The sequence below is a fragment of the Melampsora larici-populina genome (genome assembly GCF_000204055.1).
Source record: "Melampsora larici-populina 98AG31 unplaced genomic scaffold MELLAscaffold_3, whole genome shotgun sequence".
Classification (NCBI taxonomy): Eukaryota; Fungi; Basidiomycota; class Pucciniomycetes; order Pucciniales; family Melampsoraceae; genus Melampsora; species Melampsora laricis-populina.
The window spans coordinates 1,107,069-1,132,601 of NW_006768767.1; the positions used below are offsets into that span (position 1 = coordinate 1,107,069).

The 25,533-nt window shown below is 39.3% G+C and overlaps 8 protein-coding genes across 8 annotated transcripts; 4 read left to right on the top strand and 4 right to left on the bottom strand.

Moving 5' to 3' along the window:
• Positions 1–610: 610 nt before the first annotated feature.
• Positions 611–2,469, bottom strand: MELLADRAFT_102280 (uncharacterized protein; the record flags this gene model as incomplete). The annotated part of the gene is made up of 4 exons (XM_007405307.1): positions 611–1,077; positions 1,166–1,330; positions 1,432–1,916; positions 2,375–2,469. 4 exons carry the CDS (start codon positions 2,467–2,469, stop codon positions 611–613), a joined length of 1,212 nt encoding a protein of 403 aa, XP_007405369.1.
• Positions 2,470–4,411: 1,942 nt separating this feature from the next.
• On the top strand, positions 4,412–6,884 carry MELLADRAFT_74045 (uncharacterized protein; the record flags this gene model as incomplete). The annotated part of the gene is made up of 10 exons (XM_007404938.1): positions 4,412–4,687; positions 4,781–4,905; positions 5,080–5,243; positions 5,414–5,431; positions 5,496–5,554; positions 5,626–5,708; positions 5,778–5,851; positions 5,943–6,083; positions 6,153–6,298; positions 6,376–6,884. 10 exons carry the CDS (start codon positions 4,492–4,494, stop codon positions 6,531–6,533), a joined length of 1,164 nt encoding a protein of 387 aa, XP_007405000.1.
• A 1,911-nt stretch (positions 6,885–8,795) lies between these two features.
• Positions 8,796–9,509, bottom strand: MELLADRAFT_59518 (uncharacterized protein; the record flags this gene model as incomplete). The annotated part of the gene is made up of 1 exon (XM_007405306.1): positions 8,796–9,509. One exon carries the CDS (start codon positions 9,507–9,509, stop codon positions 8,796–8,798), a length of 714 nt encoding a protein of 237 aa, XP_007405368.1.
• Positions 9,510–11,811: 2,302 nt separating this feature from the next.
• MELLADRAFT_33140 (uncharacterized protein) lies at positions 11,812–12,696 on the bottom strand (the record flags this gene model as incomplete). The annotated part of the gene is made up of 3 exons (XM_007405305.1): positions 11,812–12,115; positions 12,191–12,560; positions 12,660–12,696. Coding segments are annotated over 3 exons (711 nt in total), but the record flags the coding sequence as incomplete, so codon positions are not given.
• A 382-nt stretch (positions 12,697–13,078) lies between these two features.
• MELLADRAFT_76642 (uncharacterized protein) lies at positions 13,079–16,042 on the top strand (the record flags this gene model as incomplete). The annotated part of the gene is made up of 4 exons (XM_007404939.1): positions 13,079–13,433; positions 13,527–13,751; positions 13,858–14,778; positions 15,515–16,042. Coding segments are annotated over 3 exons (1,438 nt in total), but the record flags the coding sequence as incomplete, so codon positions are not given.
• Positions 16,043–17,402: 1,360 nt separating this feature from the next.
• On the top strand, positions 17,403–18,260 carry MELLADRAFT_59520 (uncharacterized protein; the record flags this gene model as incomplete). Its single annotated transcript, XM_007404940.1, has 2 exons — positions 17,403–17,599; positions 17,663–18,260. 2 exons carry the CDS (start codon positions 17,403–17,405, stop codon positions 18,258–18,260), a joined length of 795 nt encoding a protein of 264 aa, XP_007405002.1.
• Positions 18,261–20,939: 2,679 nt separating this feature from the next.
• MELLADRAFT_102286 (uncharacterized protein) lies at positions 20,940–22,196 on the top strand (the record flags this gene model as incomplete). Its single annotated transcript, XM_007404941.1, has 1 exon — positions 20,940–22,196. The coding sequence occupies one exon, from the start codon at positions 20,940–20,942 to the stop codon at positions 22,194–22,196; it is 1,257 nt and encodes a 418-aa protein (XP_007405003.1).
• Positions 22,197–23,352: 1,156 nt separating this feature from the next.
• On the bottom strand, positions 23,353–24,640 carry MELLADRAFT_102287 (uncharacterized protein; the record flags this gene model as incomplete). Its single annotated transcript, XM_007405304.1, has 2 exons — positions 23,353–24,519; positions 24,614–24,640. The coding sequence occupies 2 exons, from the start codon at positions 24,638–24,640 to the stop codon at positions 23,353–23,355; spliced, it is 1,194 nt and encodes a 397-aa protein (XP_007405366.1).
• Positions 24,641–25,533: the final 893 nt, after the last annotated feature.

A 25,533-nucleotide genomic window follows, 5' to 3' on the forward strand; every position in this document is an offset into this window, starting at 1 on the left:
GGTAGATTGGGTACCAACATATTCTGCTGACGACATTTTAAATGCTTGTGTCAATCAAATCTCAACAATTTTGAAGTCAAATACATACCTGTGGTGACCACCAAAGATAATCAATGTGTAGGTGCAATGTGCTATGTGTCTAACCTCGTCTTAGTGCCAGGGGGTAGCATTGACTTCAGAGTGATAAGATTTCTGAGATAGACTGTTGAAAAATGGATTCCCAAGTGAAACATTTTTTTCAATTACACAGAAACCTAGCATTTTATTTGGAAATATCCTAACTGTCCCTTCTCCATCTTAGATGCTAGTACTACCATATCAAATGTGTAGGTAGCGCAGCTCTTGATACATCAAACAGTTGTTTACAAAGATATGTCCTTATATGCAATGTTTCATGCACATCAATATACAAATAGAAACTTCTCACCAGGAGTAGATTAAAAGAAAGAAAGAAAGAATTGAACAGTGTATAAACTCAGGTGCTTGAATGGTGCTTGAGTGTTATAGATTTTACCCAAGGTGTGGTTGAGTGTTTGTTTTCTAGAAACATGGAAGGGATTCCCTTCATGAATCATTGATTTAATGTGTGGCTCCGCTGAATTTCATCCTTCTAGATCTTCAAGTTATCCGTGTTTGACGAGTGTTGAGGGTTGACCAAACCTGACTTGTTCTCAGCACCTCCAAGTCTTTCCTTGCGATATTGTTTTGCAAATATTATAATATTGATTCTTTTGGATTCAGGAATCCTTTCTAAAGTTGCTTTAAGTTTAATTTGAAATTCTTCAACTGCCTCTTTTTGTTCTGGAGAAGTTAAGGTTTGAACAAATTCATCCCAACCACCTGGGTATTTCTCAGCCAGTGAAGTAGGATCCGAAACTTTCAAATTATCCATTTGAGTGACGAAGATTTCTTTTAACTTCTTGGTCCCAGGGTCACCTATGAGTCTCTTGAAAAATGGATTCCATTGTTCAGGTTCTCCCTGACCAAATAAGTCTCCCACAATGTGGTCTTGTTTACATGGATTAACCACGAGCTCCCAAGCGAGAAGTTTGAGGGCTTCAAACGGTTCAAAATGTTCTACGGCCAGGAAGTTTGAAATCACACAAAGTTTCTGGTTAGCTAAATCTCCCTGGTTTCATTTTGGTACAAACACTTGACTACTCACCCAGATCTGAATCTTCTTCCAATGAATTTGTAAGTGGTGTCGAATTTCCAGGAATCATCTCCATCAGCCTTTTTGCTTTCTTTATATATCTCCAAAGGTCATCATTTTCAACCTCACCTGACAAATATATGCCTGTTTCACTGGTTTTCAGATTGCTAGCACCGTCTGCATCCGTCCGAAAGAATATGTTCAGACACAAAGTTAGAATCAAAACTAAAAAATTGTGGACATCCTAGATGTGAGGTAGGAAAGGATTTTTTTCTGACCTTTTTTTCTGAATATATTCAAGATGCAGCTTAACAAAAAACTTCCAACATCCTTCAATGAACGTTTGATACTTTTTCCTAAATTTTTAATTTTGCCAAAAAGTCCTACTTTGGGTTTTGGTTTCGATGTCGGATATGGATGTAATGGATGAATAGTTTTCATTTCTATACCTCTATCCCTACTATCAGGGCTAGAACGTGAATCCTTTGACCATTCTTCATCGGAAGGGACGCGGAAGTGTAGTATATCATTGCCACCTTTATGATTCATTGATTCTTGCTTCTCTAGCAACACTTGATCACATTTGATCTGATCTGGGTCACTATCACGAATAAAACGAGCAATGCTATTTGCCCGTCTGAGAGTAGGTCTTGATGAAAGTGTTCGTTTGATTAAAACTGGTGAATGATGACCATCTCTCAACGGGTCACTCGAAAAACCACATTGTGTTCGGCGAACTTCGGACCTCCTTGATATGGTAGACCTGGTAAAGATTCGGTTTAGAAAAAATATCATGCATATAACCAACATTCTGGAGCGATGTGAAGAACTGGACATGGAGAGCCTCTGGAATCAATATTTTGAATTCTTCCAATCGAAGGGAATCTCCTCAGACAAGACTATGTATCATATATGTGACTTGATTAGGAAGTTAATGATATTGTCGTACATAAGTGTGATCGCATCGAACGTTGTCAATTTTGCTGAAGATGATTGGTCCACTCTTCTGCAGTCTTTCCGCACAGTCTTTGTAAAGAAAGGGGGGTTTTCTCCATATATACTGAGACTCTAACTGGTAAGAGATCAAGTTTCCAGTATAATTTCAAGGTTGACAAAATCACAAACATTAGAGAAAGGCTCTTTGATGAGTGCATTGCCACAATCACTTCCGCTCCTCGTACATTCCTCCGAAACTATCGCGCGCCGAACTCAATTACATACGTCCTCCCACAAGTCTGACCTTCTGTTCCAACGTGGCGCAGTCGAACTGAGACTGCCGCTTGGAGGGAAATTCCTCGGGTTGTCATCATAGCCATCATTGGCGGGTGGTCCGATAGTGGACATAGGCTCCTTGGTGCGATTTACCTTGAGGATCTTCGGCAAGCCTGGTCACCAGTCCTGACACCCGGCTTCGAGGCGGTCTTCCTGTCTTCCGGCTTCAAGAGTGAGGCTGTGAGTACAATTCATCTGCCCAAGCTTTTTCAAGTTTGTCCTTAACAATCAGCTCGGCAGATTGCCGAGGAAACTTAGGATAGCTTTTTCAACAACTTGATTACATCATGTAACATATACTTTTCACGGCAAAGGAAAACTATAGCTCCACTTAGTAGCAGAAGATGAGTGTCACTTACCAGTATATCCTAGCTTTGAAAAAACGGGGAAATAGTCAAGAGAATAAGTTCAATTTTTAGTATCTTTGAGATAATCCCGCATCAAGTTGAACTACACTGGCCTTTCAGAGAGAACAATCCCGATTTTGTGATCTTTTGGTTTCTCTTTCTGCTAGACAATTGCTATGAGTGTTCGCCAAACTTAGGGTTGGATTGCGGACTTTTTTCACCCTTTTTCACCGGCAAGGGGCAAACAGTGTTTTTTTCTACAGCTTTTTGCAAACCCAAAAACCTACAACCAGTGAGCTTTCCTCTTGTGCGGTGAAATGAGAAAAATAGGTGTGGGGTGACATAGAGGTGAAAAAAATGCTTCACTGTCACGCCACTTCCTTATTCAAAGACCTAGTATTCACTTTGAAATATGTGTAAGGATACCAATTCTTTTACATCAGATCACAACAAATGTGAAACAATAAAGCGGCAAAGTCTTGATACTTTCCTCCTGGCATCTCACAGTGTAGTTCTTTACATAGTTGTTTCAATAGCACTCGTCAGGATTTGCCGCACTCGGTCAATGTAAGATTTGAATAAAGCAAAGCTATGTATGTACATCTCAAAGAATGGTCTATGGTACAAGATATGTTGCATGATCATACAATTTCATCCAAGAATGTGAAATTCAAGATTTGTAGAGAAAACTCATGCCGGGTATGTGAAGAGGGCGGGGCTTTCTCAAAGTTTGATGGATTGCGAAGATCATTGCAAAGCAGTCCTTTGCTGTAGATAGTTGTTTTTCAAGTTGTATCCAGCAAATCTCTCTGTGTTTGTGAAGGTCAAGCCAGGTTTCTACAGCATCACTTTTCTTGTATCTTATTGGTGCAATCATCAAAGACATCTAGCTCTTCGCCTTCAATTGCTTTTCTTTTACAACCTAGTCGGATGTCTGTTGACTCAATTCTTTTCTGAAGGTTTTAGAACAACTTCGTTACTTTGATTTCTTGTTTCCTGATGTTGTAAGAAACTGGTGTTCGAAACTCGATGTTGCTCCCGGATACGGAACCCATTCTTCCTCTTTTGTGTTGCTTTCCATGTATGCACATCATGTACATACTTGACCTGCTACGATCATGCGTTGAACATATAGCATACCTTCTTTTTCTCGTATCTTTCTGCATTGAGCCAGTGAGGACCCCGGAGAGCTCTTATTGAGGTGCATGATGTAAAAAAAATCCTACACTACACACACTTGACCACAGTTTACATTCTTGAAAACTTGACCAAATCCCTTGCTCCTCCCTCAACAATGCCTGGCCAGGAGCAAAGCACTTTGTTAACTGTGAAATTCATACCTACACAATTGTGAAGAGTTTTTAACGCGGTGTACATAGATGCTGTGAAAACAGAGCAATTCACAGCAAACATAAGAAAATAATCATGCACCTCTACAGGAGCTCTCCGGGGTCCTAGCCAGTGTCATGAATGATGAATATGTTCCCAGAGATTGATGCTTTTGAACAATACTGTATGACAAACATACCAGGACCGGCTGGCCTCGCCGGGACCTCAAGCGAAAGTGAAGATGTAGAGAGTCGAGTCAGAGTGGAGTGCGCGGTGCACATCTCGTTTCAAACCATCAACTTGCCTTTTTCCATCATCCAAATATATTTTCTACACTTTTGACCGATTTCCAAGGATAATAACCCCAGAGAGTAGAGAACGGTAAAAGAAATGTTCTCAACACTCATTCGACCTTCTTCTCGTCTCCTTCGACAATCTCGTGGTTTGATACTTCACAACTCAAGTCGACCTTTACATTTAACATATACTTCTCTTTCCAATCGCTTATTCATCTCAACTTCATCCGTAGCAAGTTCTGACCTGGATCAAAAGAATCAAGCTATCAACACTTCAGTCCATTTCAAAGGTTGGCTTGTCAACCTTCTTGCTAATCTTTTTACATCTAATCTTCCCGAAACCTCAATTCTAACCTTTTATATGTATTCCCGATCACACACAGATTCACCCGCTTTTAAATCCTCTGCTCAGTCAACTGTCGATACCAAACCTGACCCATCTCGAGCGCATGAAGACTGGTGTTTATTTCATCCGGTTTACGAACCTGATGAATTAAAGCAAGTCAAGGTAAACAATAAAATTGAATTTCCATTTGACTTTTTAATCAAATCTACTATGAGGTGGCTTGGTCTGGATATATGCGCCCTCTTACAGCATATAGTCCTCCAGTGACTTGAGTAGTTTCGCTGATATATCGTTGTTATCCTGCCTTCGACTCGTGTTGGATTTCTACCTACATAGGTCGTTCGACATGAACCCAAAGATATCTCCGATCGAATTGTGGCTGGCTTAGTAAAACTTATCAGATTCGGGTTTGATACTGCTACTCGTTACAAACATCCGATCGAACACCAGGAAAACAGCGGTAAAAGTTTGAGTGAGATGAGGAAAGCTGGTCTAGTGATGTGAGTGTCAAAACCTACATCATTGTGCCTCACGAGCTCCAGTTTTCATAGACATATCATCAAAGGTTTCAAACTTCTCAGCGTGAAACCATTGATTACTTGATATGATGAACGCTGATTGACTTCGATCGCATTCTTTTCTCCTTTTACGATTCGCTAATCACACTCAGGACACCTCAACAATGGATGTAAGCCAGCATTTTGTTTTCATCCTTTGGAGTATCTGTTAACTTTTCGATCATCCTTCTCTAGGGCTAGAATCCTTTTTCTAGAAAGTATTGCTGGTGTTCCAGGAATGGTGGCAGCGATGTGTGAGTTGAATCCCGCTACAAAGACCGGTAGTGTTGTTTTGACAAGATTTCGATCTTTCTTTACGACACAGTGCGTCACTTTAAATCACTTCGAATGTCCGGTCGAGATGGTGGCTGGATCAGGACTCTGTTAGAAGAGGCTGAAAACGAAAGAGTATGTAGTTCTGTACTAAGAAATTTTTCGTCTCTAATTTGGTTGCTGATTGGTTTTACTATGGGTTAGATGCATCTTTTGACATTTATGAAGATCAGACAGCCTGGAATCATCTTTCGTGCCATGGTCTTGGGTGCTCAAGGGTACGTGCTGACGACAGACTAGAAGCATCATTGTGACTGTTTATATACAAGACTGACCCATGATCAGATCCCTTACTTTGTTTGTCAACAGTGTCTTCGCCAACTTGTTCTTTCTTTCCTACATGGTCTCTCCACGCGCAGCTCACAGATTTGTAGGCATACTAGAGGAGGAAGCGGTGGTGACTTACTCACTTGCCATCCGTGAACTTGAGACTGGGAGGTTACCTGAATGGCAAGTTCTTCACAATCATCCTGGTACCAAGTCTGTCCCCCAAGCTGACAAATCAACCATACAATGCAGGGAAAATATGCCGGCTCCACAGATCGCAAAAGATTATTGGAGATTGCTACCTGATGCAAAGATGATCGATGTCTTGTATGCAGTCAGGGCCGATGAATCAAATCATCGTTTTGTGAACCATAGTTTGGCGAACATTGATGCGACTTGTTAGTAATCTCGTTTTCTTCAGATCACCCTTGGTTTTACTCATGCTTCGGTTCTCTTTGGTTTGGGTGTACGATAGCTATCAACCCATTTGCGATCAAACAACCCGACGCAGTTATTCGTGGAACTATACCCGGCTTTGAACGTCAAGAATCAGAAGCCTGGGCCCGAAAAGTTGAAGATGAAGTGATTGCTGGTCGCAAATCAGTTCAAGCACACAAGCCTTCTTCAGCTTGAAAATCATCTCCTCTCTTCAACACAAACCGAATTCAATGTATTCTGCAGTCATACTTTTTGTCTTATAATTTATCTTCTTGCTTATATTGTATTATTATCATTTGATTCCACCCTCAATATCTTTCACCTTGTTTATATATCTCTCTCTCAATGCATAATTAGTTATCATCCCCACTCAGCATAGTTTTTAATATTTTATCTTGTTTACATACTTTTGATTATTTTTGTCTGATTTGAATTAGCTCGTCATGTGTTTTAGCATCACCACTCTCATAGAATAAACGGATAGAATAGCAAGGTGTATGATATTTGGATGTTGTGCAATACTAAACCTTATCCCCATTCAATTATTGTCTGTGAGACTGCACTGATTTGTCCAAGCTTTCTTTTCAGAGTACTGATGTGTTTTTGCAAGTCATGACCAAGGTATGATTGATGTTGATGTGAATGATACAAGGGTTGGTATAATATTTCACTTCAATTTGAAGAATGGCTTTGTGGCAATGAGAAACAATGGTCTTCTTTCTGCAAGAGACAAGAGATATGTAGAAATTGACTACACCAAAAGAGATGCAGAAACAAAGAAGTAGGAAAGAGCAAACCGATTTGAAACTTTGCTCTTCCTTCAATCAAGAAATAAACATGGATGGCCAAAGAAAAAAATGAATTATATTCAGGTCAATCATATGGTCAAACATTTGGTACAGTTGCATGAAAACTGAAAAGACCTGTAGTAGAGCTAAGAAAATGATTTGAAGATATGTACATAGCAAGCAAGGAAATATGATATTAACTAAAGCATTTGGAGAAAAACAGGGCTAATCAAAGTGAATGTGTCCAAAGAGACTCTTTGGACAGCTTTGTTTCTGTTATTTATTTGTATATTGCCTTGGTCCATCTTTTCATTGGCAAAAAGTAGCCATTACCCTTCATCAATACAAAGTCTGATCATCTGGAGCAAGGAAAGACATAGACTGTTTTTTGTGCATCAGGGACAAGGTCCAAGAATCTACCCTATTTTTACTCAAGTTAGGATTGGCCAGGTTTATTCAATTGGGTTTATCTGAAAATCAATGTGTGACATCTACTTATCTAGCAAGCTAAAAAGCTTCCCATCTGGCAAACTCAACTAGAGGCCCTTGCCAAAGGCCTGAGGCTTGAGGAAGGGACTTACTGCTAAGAAAAATTCAAGGCTGAGAAGTGGGCTGCATTGGCTCAAAAACCGGTACAATGGTTTATTTTATCTGTGGCTCAATAAACCCAGCTTGGTGTAAAACAAAAGAGGAATGGCAAAGAGCCATTACATGTGCTCAAGCTGCAAGCTCCTCCATATTCCTCTTGGAATTCCCCTAATATGATCAAAGATTGGTCATTTTCACCTATTTCTGAGAAATACAGGCCCTAAGTGGGCTCACTGCTCAGAAATGTTGAAAGACTTATAGTTTATCACACAATGTCAGAAATTCAGGATCTGGATCAGAAGCTTGCAATGGTATCATATGAAATGGACCTTTTCCATGCTCATTGTATTTTGTATCAAGCATGGTTCATTTAGAAACAAAATGGAGAATTCAATGTAGCGGTTTTTGAGCCAATGCAGCTTACTTCTCAGGCAAGGATTCTATTTTCAGCGGCAATTCCCTTGCTCAAGCCGCAGGCCTTTGGTGAGGGACTTGGTCAAGTTTTCCCATATGGTCACATATGTTTTGGAAAACACCCAAAGCACCGTATTTGTCACATGTGGACTTTGGTAGGAATTTGGGCCAAAAGCTGACCACTTTTCCAGGACCTCAGGCTTCACTATACCTTTCCAGGGTCCTGATATGTGTTCAATAAACTCCATTGTAGTATATCATGTGCAATAGTCACTGAATTCCATCTACAACTCAAGAATCAATGTTAATGAGAGTAAATAAATACATATATCTAGATGACTATGAGGTCAAGAGATCATTCATATGCACCCTTTTTGAAGATTGATGAGACTTGCATGGGTTTGGTGTAGGTTTATCATCCATGAGTAACAATGCTCCAATCCTGCAGTAAAATAGATATATGTAAAGGAAAACAATGGTTGCAAACAATAGGTGCAGAAAATAAGGTGAAAACAATTGAGAGTGAACCATGGCTCCTTATCATTTAAACTTCTTTAAGAGGGAAGTGGCAATAGATATTTTATTTTTCATAATTATCCTGCATTGATGTTGATCTATCTATCCCAGGATAATTAAGTGTCATGATTTATTCGGATCATTGTTTGTCTCATAATCTTGAGGAAGGCAAATGCTTTGATTCTGGATTCTTATCAATGATGTCTTCTAAGAAGTGGAGATTTTCGGGGGCAACCCATCCGCCACGGGCCATTTCTCTCCTCACTTGAAGTTTTTCCTTCTCACTGAGGTTGAGCTCTTTGAAGAATCTGTTTGCTATTTCCTTGAAACCAAATTCTGGAGATTTGTCATTCTCATTGCTGAAGAGATGATCGAGCATGGGTCCAACATTTTCCAAATGCTTGTTGAATTCAAGTTTATCCTCGGGGCTCATCTCATTCACTGAATTGAGAATTCTCATTGCGTATCTTTCTGCTGATTTGACTAACGAGGAAGGTTTTTCGAATGTATGTGTCAACCAGGAAGGCAGATTTTGTTGTTCTGCGATGTTTTTTAGTGCTTTCTCAAACTCCGATAATTTTTCTACATCACCGGTCAAATGATTGTGACCCTCGGCAGTTCGTACCACTTTGTGGTTCTTGTCTACATAAACCTCTTCCAGCATTTTTGATGAAGGATATTCTGGGTGACCATTGTGGACCTCATAGATGACAGGTTTGTTGACATTGACATCTCCTTCCATTTCTCTGGCTACTGATTTGGCCACTGTCTCTTTGATATTAGGGTTGAGATGAGAGTGGCCTAGGTCGACCAATCCACAGGCAATCATAAGAGCGCAAGGGACAATGATACGGATAGACTTCATCTTCAGGTCAAAAATGCGTAATGTAGGTGAGTGTACTGGTGGTGTGAGACAAAGAGTAAAGCTCAGGCTTGTAAATTTAGGAAACACTGGGCAACAGATAGGCTGTATAACTGCCGAAGAATATAGCGTAAGGCAAAGGAGAACGGATGAATATCTCGAAAAGTTACTCGAGTCTAAGGATGAATGTAAAGGACAGTCAGAAAGCTGGTTGGGATGTGAAAGTCAAGAAGGACGGTCACCTTTTATATTCGGGTGCCGCTGGCGATTGCCGCGTCGCAGGATTGATCGGTATGAGATGAAGATAACATCCTACGTAACCTCCTACGTTGCTTGAGAACTAGTAGGCCATATAAACGGCTTGAATTGATGCTCAGGAAGTCTGAACTATACATGGATTAAGACTCGAATACTGCGCCGCTGTACCTACCATAAGCCATGGCCCATCACACCATGTGCACACGTGGATGGTGAATGACGCGAGCCAAAAATCCAATTCGCACACAGCATCATCCACAGTATCTCGACCAATCTCAGACTCCACTTCTGAAGGAGTGTGTAGACGGTCATGAGGGAATAAGGCTTGATACGTCGATAAGCTTACTACATCTCAAACTTTGCACAATGGTATTCAAAACTACATATGTACGCGTACATAGTTGCCGCATTTTTTTTGGGGGGCTACTAAAAAGCGCCCGCAAATAAAACCTGAGACCGCCCGCTTTTAGAATCCGGTGGTTACTAAGATTGTTGGACTGAACTGTGGTTCAGTCCCGAGGTCCTGATCTGTGTGATCGTTGGAATCCAATCAAACAGAACCGGGCGGTCTTGAAAGTTATCGAGAAGCCCTCAAAACCTCCCGGTACACACATCTCACAACCTGGATAGCAAGTTGCCACCCGAGTTGCCGAGCTTCTCCCAGAGATCTACTTGTGTGCAACCAGACTCTAGAGTTCATACAATATTTATAGGGCTCGCTGGTGGGGCTGATGTTAGGAAGGGATCCTGAGTACAAACCAAAAGGCTTTTACACCCTCCTCCTAGATTCCGACTCGATGAAGCTAGAATTGCCCGTATGTCTGCCAGTCTCTTCATTTGGCAAGTCTTGAAACTTTGACCAGACCAAGTGAGGGATCAAACCCCATTAAACTGTTTGAATGGTCACAACAGCTCAGAGCCTTGAGTGTCTTTTGAGCAGAGCTTAACAATCCAGTTGAAGTTAACGATCAATATGGTGGATGAGATGTGTGTAGCGGGAGGTTTTGAGGGCTTCTCGATAACTTTCAAGACCGCCCGGTTCTGTTTGATTGGATTCCAACGATCACACAGATCAGGACCTCGGGACTGAACCACAGTTCAGTCCAACAATCTTAGTAACCACCGGATTCTAAAAGCGGGCGGTCTCAGGTTTCATTTGCGGGCGCTTTTTAGTAGCCCCCTTTTTTTTTGGCGGGGCAAAAAACAAAAATAGACTTTTGAAAGAATTTTCCCCGCCAAAAAAAACTATATGCGCTCTGAGGAGCGAAAACACGGACACTTATGTAATCCAACGCGTGATGGGAAGTGTTTGACCTTGCTGAGCGGAGAGTGTAGTGCGCCTACTGGCCATGGCGCCTCGCATCAGAACATAAGCTTAACTAAGGCCCTCTCCCACCTCGGAGAGGATCAGAGCATAAGTCGCAGTATCTGGACGTGTCTCCACTGTGTGTAGACGGTCATGAATAAGGCCTGTGACGTGTACGTCGATAAGCTTACTAGATCCCAAACTTTGCACAAGCGGAAACTCGCCAACGCGCATGAGCGCAGGGTCCAGATCTTTTCGCTTAGCTGGCTAGCGTGCCTACTGGCCATGGTGCGTCGCAGGAAAATGTGATATAGATTCTTCAATGATAATGGATGGATGGATGGATGGATGGATGGAAATTGATTCGATAAAAAGTCAGGTGGGAGAGAATGTCAGCCAAAAGACAAAGATACAAACTGCTGCAAATTGTTAGCCATGTCACTTTCTTACGATTACGCTCTGGACTCAGTATACATTTCATTCTCTTTGGTTTGGGTTCACAATAGCCATGAACCCATCTGCAATCAGATTTTAGCATCATTCCCACTCTTATAGAATAAACAGATAGAACCGCAAGGTGTATGGTATGGTTGGATATGTTGTGCAATACAAAACCTTACGCCCATTCAATTAAGATTCTTCAGACAAGTATAAAGCTTGATCACTAAACTTGATGGATGCACTGATTAGTTAGAATAACTTTCAAATCAAATTCAAGAATGACTTCATTATTATTAGAGATCATGAAAGTTTAGACTTAAAAGAATAATAACGAAACAATAAAGTTAAGAATCCATTTAAAAAAGTAAAGGGGAAACAAAACCAATTTAAAATCCAAAGTAACTTGGAATGACTTTGATTTAAATTTTGAATTAAATCTTTCACTTTTGATTCTAATTGAATTAAATCGTGATCATTATTTAAAATATAATCAGAATAAATTAGTTTTGATTTTAATGGTAATTGTGATTGAATTTTTTGTTGTGCTGTTGGTTTATCTAATTGATTTCTTGACATTAATCTTTCCAATTGAATTTCTTCTGAACTAAAAATTAGAAAAAAAACAAAGGCATTAATTGATCACGAATTGGAAAAAAAAGAAAGATAAATAAGAACTTACCAATAAACCAAAATAACTTTACCACAAAATTTCCACATACCAGTTTCAATTAATAAAGGAGAATCAATCACACAAACTTTAGAACCCATTAACCAAAGTTTACAAATTTGAAATAACATTAATCTTCTAATTTTAGGATGTAAAGTTTTATCTAACCATTTACGTTCTGTTGGATTTGCGAAAATGATTGAACCTAATTTTTCACGATTTAGAGTACCATTTGAATTAATTATATTGGGGATATGTGAGAAATGTGATTGGATTTGTTGAAGTGATTTCGTGCCTGGTTCTACAACTTGTCTGGAAATTAAATCTAAGTCTATGATTGGTATCTTGTTTGATTTTAAAATTGATGAAACTGTTGATTTTCCTATTGGATTTGATTTTTGGTCAAAATGAGGTTTATAAAATCGACTGTCAATGTCATTTTCTCTTCATGATTTAGAAGCAGTTCTTGGGCAAGAGATACCTGATGCGATTCCACCTGTTAATCCGATCACTAAGAAAGGAAACAAATCAGATTAGCATTGAATTAATCTTGAGTAGAACTGGAATGGAATTGGACCACTTGCCTAACATCTTTTCGATTTATTTTTACAATTAAAACCGATTGGATGAAGGTGATGATATTAAGAAATTGAATAAATTATATTTTAGAATGTTGATACAAAGAAAGAGTACTAAGCTGAAGTTTCCATATTGTGTTCTTGATGAAGGTTCGATCTTACGAAAGGAGATGGGGTTAAAGGGTTCATCATGTGATCGATCGGCTGCGGAATGTGATATGTATGTAACTAGCGTATATGTAGCCGCAGTCGTTTCATGGTTTTAAATTTTTGCGAAACTTGAACCAGATCAACCGCCAACACACCTCATTGCAAAGGAAACCATGTCTGTCGTTTTATACCCAATCTCAACCACTTCTCAACACTTTTCAACTTCATCATCACCATCACCATCTTCTTCTTCCCAAAGCTCATACAGATCACCAAGTTCAAAATCAATTCAAAAACGTAAAAGATCTTTATCAGAAGATTCAAATTCATCCGTTTTAACTCAAAAATGTAATTCGAACGATCCTATTCAAATCATAGAAGGAGTTTTAACTTCAACATCAAATAATCGAGCCAATGATCTCGGAACGAAGAACAAAAAACGGTATCAATGTACTTGGACTGGCTGTACGAGGACTTATGCTAAACCTATCAGACTCAAAGAGCATGAAAGGAGTCATACAAACGAAGTGAGTCAACCGTTCATCGCCCTTGATTCGTTTTCTTGCTGCAATTATCTTGAATGCGGTCAATCCAACTGACTCAATGAATTTCGATAACAGAGACCTCATGCTTGTCCGCATTGTCCAGCAACGTATAGACGTGATACCCATTTAACAGCTCATATTAGAATGCATTTACCAGAAGAATCAAAGCCGTTTGAATGTGGATGGAAAGAAATGGACGATGAAACGAATATTTGTTCAAAACGGTTTTGGACAAAACAACATTTGAAGGTTCATAGAGAAAGTATACACGAAGGAAAGAAGGGACAAGCGAAGTTCATTGTTAGTTTTTTTTCACTTCTTTTTGGAAATATCAATTGGAACTGAAGTTTGGAAAGATGAAACTAATTTTGATTTTGATTTCGGTTGATGGCGTATATGAGTTCAGTGTCAAATTTGTGATCGAGAATTTTTAAAACATCATTTACTTCGAACCCATCATTCAGAAATCCACTGTAGTCCCGGAACAAAACCTTACATCTGTACTCATGAGAATTGTAAAAAATCATTTGAAACAGGAAGTAAATTAAAGAAACATGAAAAAACTCATTCAGAATTCAGATATACATGTATTCATGAAGATTGTATGAAGAAATCGATTCAAGATCGAAGTTTTCAAACTTGGAGTGATTTACAAATTCATACAAAAGAATTACATCCACCTAGATGTTTTTTTGGGAAATGTGATGGGACTAAATTATTTAAAAATCAAAAATCTTTACGTGAACATATTTCAAATATACATCCTGAACGAAATGAATCAGATTCAGAAGGATCTGTTGAAAAACTGACTTCAACTTCAAATCCATCGCATTCGATCAATCCTTCATCAACTAAACCTTTCAAATGTGATGAATTTGATACAGAGTCAATAAAATGTGGTAAATCTTATCAATCGCTTAGAGCTTTACAGAGTCATAAACTAGCAATCCATCAAACCCAAAGACTAGAAAAAGTTCAAGAAATCCAACCGCCGAAGAAGAAATCCAAAACGAATTCAAGAGTTGAGAAATTAACACAACTTTCATTATTGACCGGAACGGGATATGAACCTAATGAAGATCATTCAAAGAGAAGATTTAGTTGTCCTTCTGATCATTTATTGAATGATCGAAATGGAAAGAAATGTTTGGTTAGGTTTAATCGGGTTTATGATGTACAACGTCATCTTAAATCTGATCATGATTTAGAGATTAATAAAGAAGATTTAAAAGCCTTTTTTGAAAGTTCGAATTTGAATTCTTGATGAAGAAAAAAATGATACATTGATTTGAGGAATTAGATTGAATGATTTGATTAGCAAAGTGAAGTAAGTTTGTAGAAATATCTAGCATAATAAGTTGAATGATCTTTCCTTTTCTTTCTTTTTTGTCTTTTTTTCTCTTTTTTCTTTCTTTTTCCTTTTTTCTTTCTTTTTTCTTTCTTTTTTCTTTCTTTTTTCTTTCTTTTTCCTTTCTTTTTTCTTTCGTTTTTCTTTCTTTTTTCAATGGGATTTAAATGGACTCCAATAAGATGATTTTTTTAACTTAACAAAGTCACTTTCAGGCGGTAAAACTCTCAGGCCTGCGTAGGGACCTACGCGCAATGTGGCTCTCCTGGCATGAGAAGTCATGAGATTTAATAGGGGAAAAAAGGACTCAATGAAAAAGTTTTGCAGCAGAAGACTTTCCAAATTCTACCTGGGGAAATTGAAGTCCTGCTGCTTCCGAGTGGGACCCTCAACTCAGATCATCTATATCTGGAGTTATTCTCAAGTTTTCACCAAAACTGTGTGGGCAAAATAACAAGCCACTGGACCTAGTAAAAGGCCTGTATGGTATATAGACCAAGTAAATTTTGACCTTGACCAACCATTTTCAGTCAACCAAATCACTTTTAAACCCCCATTGGGGCAAAACATCAGAAAATACTTAGAAATAGTAAAGAGCAAAGATCACAAAGACAGATTTGCTTCAAAAACCATCAACTAGCTTGTTTACCAATAAGATCAAACAGATAAATCTAGAAGACAGCTGCTGAAAACTTTCTTGTCTTTACGCTTATAGATCTACCCTTGGCCAGCTCAGACTCCCTAAGTTAAAACTCATTCCAACTACCACCGTGCCAACTACAATCACTGAATCATCCCTCGGATCCAAAAATCCGAGCGTTCCACTCTGGTCCACTCTCCTCACATTGTGCGCGACCCTGAAAAGGCACCGAATCGGGAAACAGTCGAGTCAATTGCCATAGGAGGATGCAGCGGATATTTTTCTGAACCACGCATTGCCTCCATCTTACCAGACAGATTTAGTAACTTTTAGCAAGAAGGATTGTGTTGTAAGGAGAGAGCACATAAATTTATCTTTTCCGCTTTTCAGATTCGGAAGCAGGACACTGCTCAAGAAAACAAGACGTCTTCGTGATTGGAAAAGCAGAATCCGCACGATGTGAATGGTGCAATCAAAGAGAGGGCGTGAAACAGATTCTGATTGTATAACGTTTAGTCACGTGATGTGTTGAATTACCACTCAAGTATGCGGTTGATTAGCAACTAATTTTCAAAATGGTATTCACCAAATGTTCTGATGGTTCTTTAGGTAAAATCGTCCATAAAAGTCAGGATTCATTGAAACTTGTGTTTCTTGTTCCCTGCTTTCCCGCTGGTTTCATACATCTCTGGCGAGTATGTATTTGTATTGTGATGTCATAAGATAATTCGTACAAGTCTGGATTTATCAAAAGTGCAATTCTTGTTCCCTACTTCCCCGCTGGTTTCACCAGTCTTTGGTGGGTTGTGGGGTAAGTCATCGGGAAAATAGATAAGGTTGAGGTCAGAATCAAAGAAAAGACACGAAACCGATTGTGTTTTGTTTCAAAACGTACTGTTATATAAGCTGTTTATTTCTAACTCAAGTCTGCGGTTGATAAATAACCTATTTTAAAAAGATATTCATCAAATGTACTGATGGTCCTTCAAATGAAAACCTTTAAGTGAAATCACTCATACAAGTCTAGTTTTATCGAAACCCGCGTTTTTCGTTACCTACTTTCCCGCTGGTTTCATTAACCTTTGGTGTTGAGCTATCTGAGCTATTGTTGTGAGGGAATTAATCGGAAAAATAGATAACGTCATAAAGAACAGACGTGAAATAGATTTTCTTTGGTTTCAAAATGTATTGTTTGTATATAACTTTCAAGTTTGTGGTTGTTAAAGCCACTTATTTTGTAAAATGTTATTCATCAAATATACTGATAGTTCTTTACGTAGACTCCTTTAGGCAAAATCATCCATACAAGTCTGAATTTAAAATCAGTTTTCCTTGTTCCCTACTTGCCTGCAAACCCAACTAAGTCCCTTCCTCCTCGAGTCACCGTGAGAACTTAGGGATGGAGGTCATCACAAGGAGCGAGGGACTAATTAACAAGTCAAGTGCGACTTGCCCGCTGGTTTCACAAATCTTCGTAGCTGATGCTTTTGTGTTGTGAGGTAGGTATAAATGAGGCTGAGATTATGTCAATTGACTGGTATCATCAAATTCATAAATCACGAGCCTGACCCTAATTATCAAAAATAGCTAATCACTCTCATTTTTTTGCAAGCTTTTCGTAATATTCTTTATCATTCAACGTTTTTGAAAATAAATTTTCTTTACTTTATCTCATTAATCAATCAATCTCGCGTTCAAATGAATCTTCGCATAAATTTAATCACTGTTTCGGCAGCCTTACATCTTGTACTGCGCTGCCTCATTGCAGTGCCTACTGGTCTGGTTCCAGGTGGTTCGTAAATTTTACTTGGATCCTTCGATATTAACTTCAATTTATTCTAACCTTGACTTCTCGCGACATCAATCATCAGAAGTCTTGAATGTCAAAAGCACGTTGAGATATCTTGACCCGAGTGTATCCCTAGAATTTAGCCCAGCAAGAGACCAAGGACGAAATGCACACATGCAGTATTTAAAAGGAGTACAAGTTATAAAAGAGGTTTTGGTCCATGACGTTCGCGGGGTCGAGGATCAATTCAAATTGGACTTACACGGATTTACTTACGTCAAGGACAAAGTCATAGGGCTTGAAGATTGTAAGAATGACCATCAGTATGGTGAATTGCTCAGGCCAGCTGCTGAAGAGCTGGTAAAGAAGATGTGAGGATGTCATACAGAATCATTCGCTCATGACTGTGTTCTGATGTGAGTGATGTTGCACAGGACCAATGCCGATGCAGTTGTTGCCTTCGAATCGCGGCTTCGAGATCGAGAGGCCAATTTGGATGATATAGGTCGCAGTAGAGCACCTGTGCCCAGTGTACATGCTGATTTCTCCCCGGAAGGTGCACAACGTGCCATATTGAATGCTATTGATGTTGCTCTTGGATCGGATAACAAAGAAGCAGAAAGGTTTAAGACTCTTGCTCAGGATGAAGCCAATAAAGTTGTCATCATCAATATCTGGAGGCCTCTTCAAGTCATCAAAAAGGATCCACTGGCACTATGTGATTGGAGATCTGTAGACATAGAAAAAGATCCACAGGCGTACAACCCGCGAGGTCCTGGAAGGGCCGCTTCTATGCAATGGCGTTATAACCCAAATAATCAATGGTATTGGCTTAGTAATCAAGAGACAGACGAGGTGGCCATGTTTGTACAATATGACAGTGCTGCAGCAGGACACATGACCTTACCTCATGCATCATTCAAAGGACCAGGTGATAAAGATTTACCAGTAAGAAGAAGCGCTGAGGTAAGAGTGATGGCAGTGTTATCCAAAGATTCAGATAAGATACAAAAGAAGGTTGTATCGATCTAGTGGATCCGTTCATACAATGAAATCATCATGGGAACATTGTTTTTGATCTTGTATCTTCATTCTTACGTTACTACAAAATATAATTTCTTCATGAAACCTCCTGCCACTTGTGTGTTGTCAATGTCATACAGGAACCGGAACCAGCTTTAATAGAATCATCTTCAATTTTAAAAAAGCTCTTCTATACGTAGATGTCCAATTCTTACCAGACCATGTCTGAAAAGATGAGAAATATAGCAAGAAAATCAAAGGTAGGTTTTGGAGTGCTGGAATAAGGTTGAACGTTTGAGTTTTCTATGTCAGAATCTTGAGGAAGATTGATACTGTTAGGCAGGAAGATTGATTCACAAATTAGTCTTACCTTTATTTGAAGAATCAAATCAGAAGGGTCAGTACATCCTGAATGAATCGAGTTCAAGAACTATTTCTCACCTGAGTTTCTTGTTTTGCATGTTTGGGACCTGGTATTTGTTCTCTAGTTCCTTGCTTCTGTACCACATTTTTTCTCTGAACCTCTGAAGTATGTTGAGCATCTATGTTGTTATTGCTCAATACCAAAGCTGATCCTTGCCTTGATTCAATTGTTATAGTCTGGGAGTTTGGTGAAGTATCTGATGTGCCTTGAGACATTTCAAGGCTAGAAGCTTGAATCAAGCCAACTTGTGATGAACAGTGATAGAGGAAAGTGGGGTGTGGATTTGGTTTTACCCTTGAAGAGTCTCCAGGATTATCAGAGGAGGACATTTATGAAACATGATGCAATCGATGGTAATCAAGGAGTGTGGTCAATTAAATTTGGTACCAATACTCTGATACTGCTAAAGCAATGATATACTGTAGTATGATACTGCAGTTCTCAATACTAAACTCACTCAAGATATTACAGCTGGTCCAATCCTCAAGTAAAGTATATTTGAAACTGTTACAATACTATTCATAGTAAAGTTGTGAGGGGTCAGCTACTGTTTGGCTGACTCTTCACTAAAACAGGTGAAATGCGGATACAATAATGGTTGACTAGGTTTTCACTTGGTACACACAAGTGAAGACTTTGGTTAGTTGACCTCTAAAGAAAGGATTTAATGCCAGGGGGGTGGGAGAGTAGTCCTTCAAAGGAGCTTACTCAAGAGCTCTGTTGGTAATAGAGCCTGCAGAACTTTACACTCTGATTGATCAAAGGTTCCGCCAGATACTTTACACTCAACTCAGGAGGTATCCTATGCAATTCTAAAGCTTGGTTTTATAACTATATAGTCCCACTAGTTTAAAAGCCCCACTTTAAAGCTTACAAGGGCTTGAGGAAAGTTGTAGAACTATAAGATCAAATACAATAAAATCACTTCACTCAATGCTCTTGGTAAGAATCAAGTAAGTTGTGATGTGGAATTGTGGAATTGTGGAATGGTAATAAGTTGGTTCTTCTTCTAGAGTGGCAAGAAGATGACTTTATATATTCCAGACCTAGGCGTCAACTTGTGGTTGGTGCTTAGGTTTGCTTTTCTTTGAGTTAGGTTTGGGTTAGGATTACTATTACTAGTTAAATCATAGTACGTCTTGTTGCTTAAGTGACTCTTGAAATTCAGCCATGAGTTGTAATTCTCATGGTTTTAGACAAGGTTCATATATTTACAATGTATTACATATATTTACATGTGTGTTTGTTAGTCTGTGGTCCTGTACACAGGGCTCAGGGATGACAAAAGTAATGAATACTCACTACTATACTACAGTATCACAATCCTGTATTAGGGGATTTCAAGTCAGAAATTTTTTGTGATTTTTTTTGAAAAACGGACAAGTTTTTACTTTTTAAAAAACAGACAAGTTTTTTAAATTTTACAGTGTTTTATTTTCTGCAAATGTACAGTCAACAGCATTTGGGACACCTTTTGGGTGTTCTGATTTTTTTACATTTACAGTATATTTTGCAACATTGGACAACTGGACTGTAAAATACCGTAAATTTCTTGACTTGAAACCCCCTGATATAGTGGCTGTGTTACTTATACTCATATCATGAAACAACCTCCAGGTTCTCATAATTGATCCTAGGTCTAGAGCCTTCAGAATATAGAGTTGATATTTAGGGAATATGATAGGGCTATGTACCAGCTATGAGATCATTAGGCTGAGTGACACCCCTAGAATCACTGGACCCAAGCTGCTCAGGGCCAAGCAGGTGCCTTGCCACACTTGGACAACACCCCAAAGTCCCAGAACTGACGGGACTATTGATGTGAGACTCAGGTGACCCAGTTTGGGTAGTCAGTGACAGTTTCCATAAAATAGTTATGAATGGTCAGGGCTATTCCATTGACATAGCCTTAGTATAAAGCTTACAGGAAGCTGTGAAATGTTTGAAGTGAAATCCATTGTCAGAAGGGTTGTAAAGTAGAGTAAAAGAACTTGAAACTCTTCATGGATCACCCTTTGTTGGCCCATACTTGAGACTTGATGCAGAATCTTATTCTGAAATTTTCTTGCAAGAAAAATCTACACACCAATGATTAATAAGACACTGTTGAAAGTGCTTCAGTTCTCTCTTGCAAGACCCTTTATAACTCAATTTTCAGTATCATTTTCTAGGTTTGAAGCTCAGTGTAGTCTCTATTCCTTTTTTTGGATCATTCAGTGAAGATTTCTATAAGTATTTCCACATCATACCAACATCAAGCACCAATGTACTTTCACTTTCACTTCCCCTCAAGCTTTCTGTTCATCACAATATCCTCTGTCCTTTCAAAACCTGGGGTTCTTGATGAAAGTTTGGATACTACATTGAGATTAGGGACATCAACATCAGATCCCAGGAAGACACCACAACATGATCACATGGTCTCCTTATCATTAACACTTGCCCCACCATCTGGAATCACTACCAGACATGCATCTCCAACTAAAACATCCTTCCCAGCAGCCTTTGGAATCAAAAAGAATCCAGTTTTCAAACACCCATCCAAGGAAAAAACACCCTCCAGACTCAAGAACCATGTCAATATGTACATTGAGGCCCCAAGTGTGCAATTCCAACAGGCTATGGAAGACCAATCACAAATTCAACACAAAGCAATTACCTGTGAAAGATGTGAACTTCAAGCTCTTAGACACAAAACAGCAACACATCATCCTCAAGGATCTTTCACAAGCACTCTGCCCAATGGTGAAGTTGTGACTCATAATTTACACAGATATTATGCTTTAGGTGTGACACCAAACCAAGGTTTCACATCCCATGAACCAAACCTGGATAGACCCATGAAATACCAATTTTATCCAGTGGTTGACTCATCTTCATCCAGATTTCAATGCATACAAGGGAGAGAGGCCCAAGCAGAGAAAGAACCTACAGGAACAACCATAAGGGAGGAAACAAATTTGCACCCATCCAAATTTGATGCAAAGGAAGTGATGATTTCAAATGATGATAAGATCATCTATCCTTTGGGCAATTCAAAGGATGTAGCAAGATGGGTAAGCCTGGGGAAAAAAGAACTTTGGGCATGTGGTAGGATTGTGATAGACATTGAGGTATGGTACGATAAGATGATAGCTGAATTGACAGAGAGACTCAAGGACCACAGTGATATTGGCATTCAAACAACTGATCTAAGAAGGGCACTACGTCGAGCCAAATTGAAATTGATACCCTCATTGCTTGGATTCATCATAGAAACAAAAGATCTTGAAGGAATCCAAAACCATGATGGGGTATTGAGTGAAGGATGGGAATTCTTGAAGAATTACATGGCTGGTTGGAAAGATGTGGATCTTGTGGAAGTTGTCCACTTGTTAAGAATTCCACTTTTTGAATGTGAAACATGGGATTCACCTGAACAAGTTCTGGCATACTTGATGCGCATAAACCCAACCACTGTCTTGGCTTATCCAGTATTATCTGGTTTTATCTCTAGCTGGAAAATGCTGAAGGGACATTGAATTGTTTCTTTGCAAAAATAATCACATTCACACATATATCATTTGCAGAGTACCTTTCATGACATCCGTGATGGGTGTACCATTTCATACATTCTCATTCCAAACTGGTCAAAATCATTGTTTTGGTTCTCTATATGCAAAGCTCTATGACATTCTTCATTATTTTTATTTGTCTTTGTTGAACTCACACTTGATTTGTCTCATTTTTCTTCATCGAGCTTATGTATCCTTCCTTTGATCAGTGCGGTCTCATCTACATAAGCTGATAAGCCAGAACTGGACTCAACTGATCTTCAAGATGAAGAGTTCTTTTTTGAAAACGTGAAATTCATGTGGTGCTTCAAATGATAAATGCTGAGTCTGAGGAGAACACCCTCCTCTCATGTCAACTAGAGTGATTTCAACATCTCTCTTGTTGTAATCCAGGACCAAATGCATCTATAGTCTTCACATCAGTTAAAAGAGACTGTATCCGAGTTGCTAAAAAAATCAACTGAATAACTCAAGTACAATGAAACTGAGGGGTTTCTCACATTGTCCAGCAGGCGAATCAATTCTTTTGTAAAAATACAGATTATTATATAGAGAAGTCAATGATGAACAGATATGTGACACTGGGCAGATGTAGTATTTTTCCCAAGTGAAAAATGATTGACCTGAAGGACAAACAAAATTGAAAAAGGTAGAATTCTGAATTCATTTTGTGTGTGCATTAACACTGCATTTTACTGCATTGATGCTGCATTTTTCCACATGAATGGTGCATTAGTAGTGCATTTTTATGCATTAACACAGCATTTTTAATCATTTTGACATTAATTTTAATCATTTTGCATGGTGGAAAAATACTACATCTGCACAGTGTGATATAGGTGACATCATTTATAAGAAGACAAAGATCAAAGGAGGCTATGTTTTTAAGAATGGGTAATCTATTCAAGTTTTTCTTCAAAATTTTAGTGAAAGTTTCTTTTTAAACACAAGAAAATGAGATTATGTATAAAGCAGAAGTAGGGTAAAGAAATCAAGAAATGAAACTGTTTTTTAAAAAAAAGAATGGTAAATCCAAATGATATCTCTCAAGACAATCCAAGTAAAAATTTGTTTTCCAAAAACTAGACAAATGAAATCAAAATCACAATATAATTGAATGTCCTTAATCAGTGACCTCTTTAAGATGATAAATTTCTCCTAATTCTAATTCTAAAGAATTCATCAATTCTTTTTGTTTTTTCTTTTCTACTGATTCATCAATCTCGTAAATCGAATCGATTTGATCAGGAACGCAATGTGAAGAAGAACTTGGAAAGATTGAACCAGATGAAGGTATTGAGCTGGTTTCATTTTGATCTTCATATTCTGACATAATATCTTCTCTCCAATCCGATGAATAAACACTAGAAACTGTAGAAAGTCGCTTTCGATCATCCTTTCCTTGATTGCCATTCATCCTTTCTAATATCCCTTGTGCTGTATGAGGTCTGAAGCTCGACACTTTGAGTATCAAATCAGGTCGACGTGCACCTGGTGGTCGGTATCGAAGTGGTTGATAACTTTCTTCTTGATCATTGACTGAAGATGGTGAGACTGAACGGGTTTTTATAGGTGGAGAAGGTGTAACCTTGCGTGAGCCGAGGGGTTCGATTTGTAGGTTTTCGATCTTTAGTTCCACATTTTCTGGAGGTTGAACCGGGGTGATTTTCGGTTGAAGCTCGAGGCTCTTGGGTGGTAATGGAGGCTTTGATATCGATGCACCAGGTATTGGGGTCGCTTCGGATGACGGGATCGGTGTACAATGGACTGGATAGTTGAATTGACCACTAGGTTTACGTAAAACGGTATGCGACTTGAAATCTGGTAGATCGCCAGAGAATCCATCACTGTTTGTTGGAATGTTGGCATAGAGACCCCTTCCCAAGAATTTGGGAGAGGATGGTACTGGAGTAAGAACTACAAAAGACTTTAAGATTCCATCATTACATTCGGAGCGTTGATGCTGTTGTCGAGAAAATCGACGATTGATAGAAGCCCTAACGTTTGGTGTTGATGAGGCTAGGATTGAACCTGAAGCAAACCTGCGATGTTTTGGAGTGTTTTGAATGTCGGCTGGTCGTCTAGGATCAACGATTTCCTTGACTTGTTTTAAGTTCTGTTCAACTTTATCCAACGCTTTAGCAGGGGTAGAGACGATTGAAGCGCTCAATCTACGAGCTATAGCTGGAAGACTTGCTCGTTGATGAGAGGATGCTTGAGTAGGCTTCCTGGACTCGATCGCAGGGAATACAAAGTTGGGATTCATATCGGTTGGTGACATCAAGCTACACTGCAGATAAATAAGGATTGAAAGTGAGAAAAATGAACGTATGATGAGACTTGAGTGGTTTAAATGTGTGGACAGAGAGCTTAGGAGAGCTTACCATTTTTATGTTTGCCTCAGTAGTCATTTGAGGGGAATGAAAGGGAATTCGATTCAGCCGGCTGATTTTGATGGCTTAATGGAAAGTACTGGTGGAGATGTGGAGCTAGTGTTCTGTTCAATTTTTTCTCCGTAATCTTGGAGTCGCAGTAAACTCGTCCAAATCGAAAGGTGGTCTCGATCTACTCTCCCAATTTCGTCAGGGGAGAGTTTACAGTAGCGTGTGCATAGAGTGTGCGAATTGGTTCCCAAGCGCAGCCAGCATGATCTACGAGAGGTGCGACGACCCAACCAGCATTTATATACAAATAAACTCGACCACTCCCCGCTGTCCAGCGACCGGGCCCCGCGGAGAGTTGATTGCGATCACGATGTAAGGTGGAGAAGGACAACCAAAGCATAGCAAAGGTACTAGGGGTGCAGAAGACTATGTGTAATGAGCTGAAGGGGGAAGGGTTTATCAGGTCGATCAACTTATGTACATAGAATGTCTCAGCGGGCACGGTTGTCGACAACTTTAAGGCTGACCTCATGCCCTTTCGAAGGGTGCGATTTATTCTCCGCTGAGTTGCGTAAGGCGATGCCTTTGATAGATTCGTGATACGAAGAAACCCGACTACAGTTGAGAATGTGCACTACTATGAAGCCTCGACAAGGGACCCTCATCAGCGACAGAAAGGGGATACAACGCTTGTGTTCCTCCCAATCAGTTCTCACTCTAGCTGAGGAATTCTAGCGAGGAGCACACAGCGACGAGCTCTGCTTAATCCAAAGCAAAGCTCCCCAAACATTCGAATGCAACTCTCGCGATGAAGCAGTCTGATGCTGCACTGGCTTATTTGATCCTCAGTGGCACTGCATGTCATATGATTATCCAAGGATGATATGCCCGTCAGGCTCCTGCAATATTCACTTTCGATC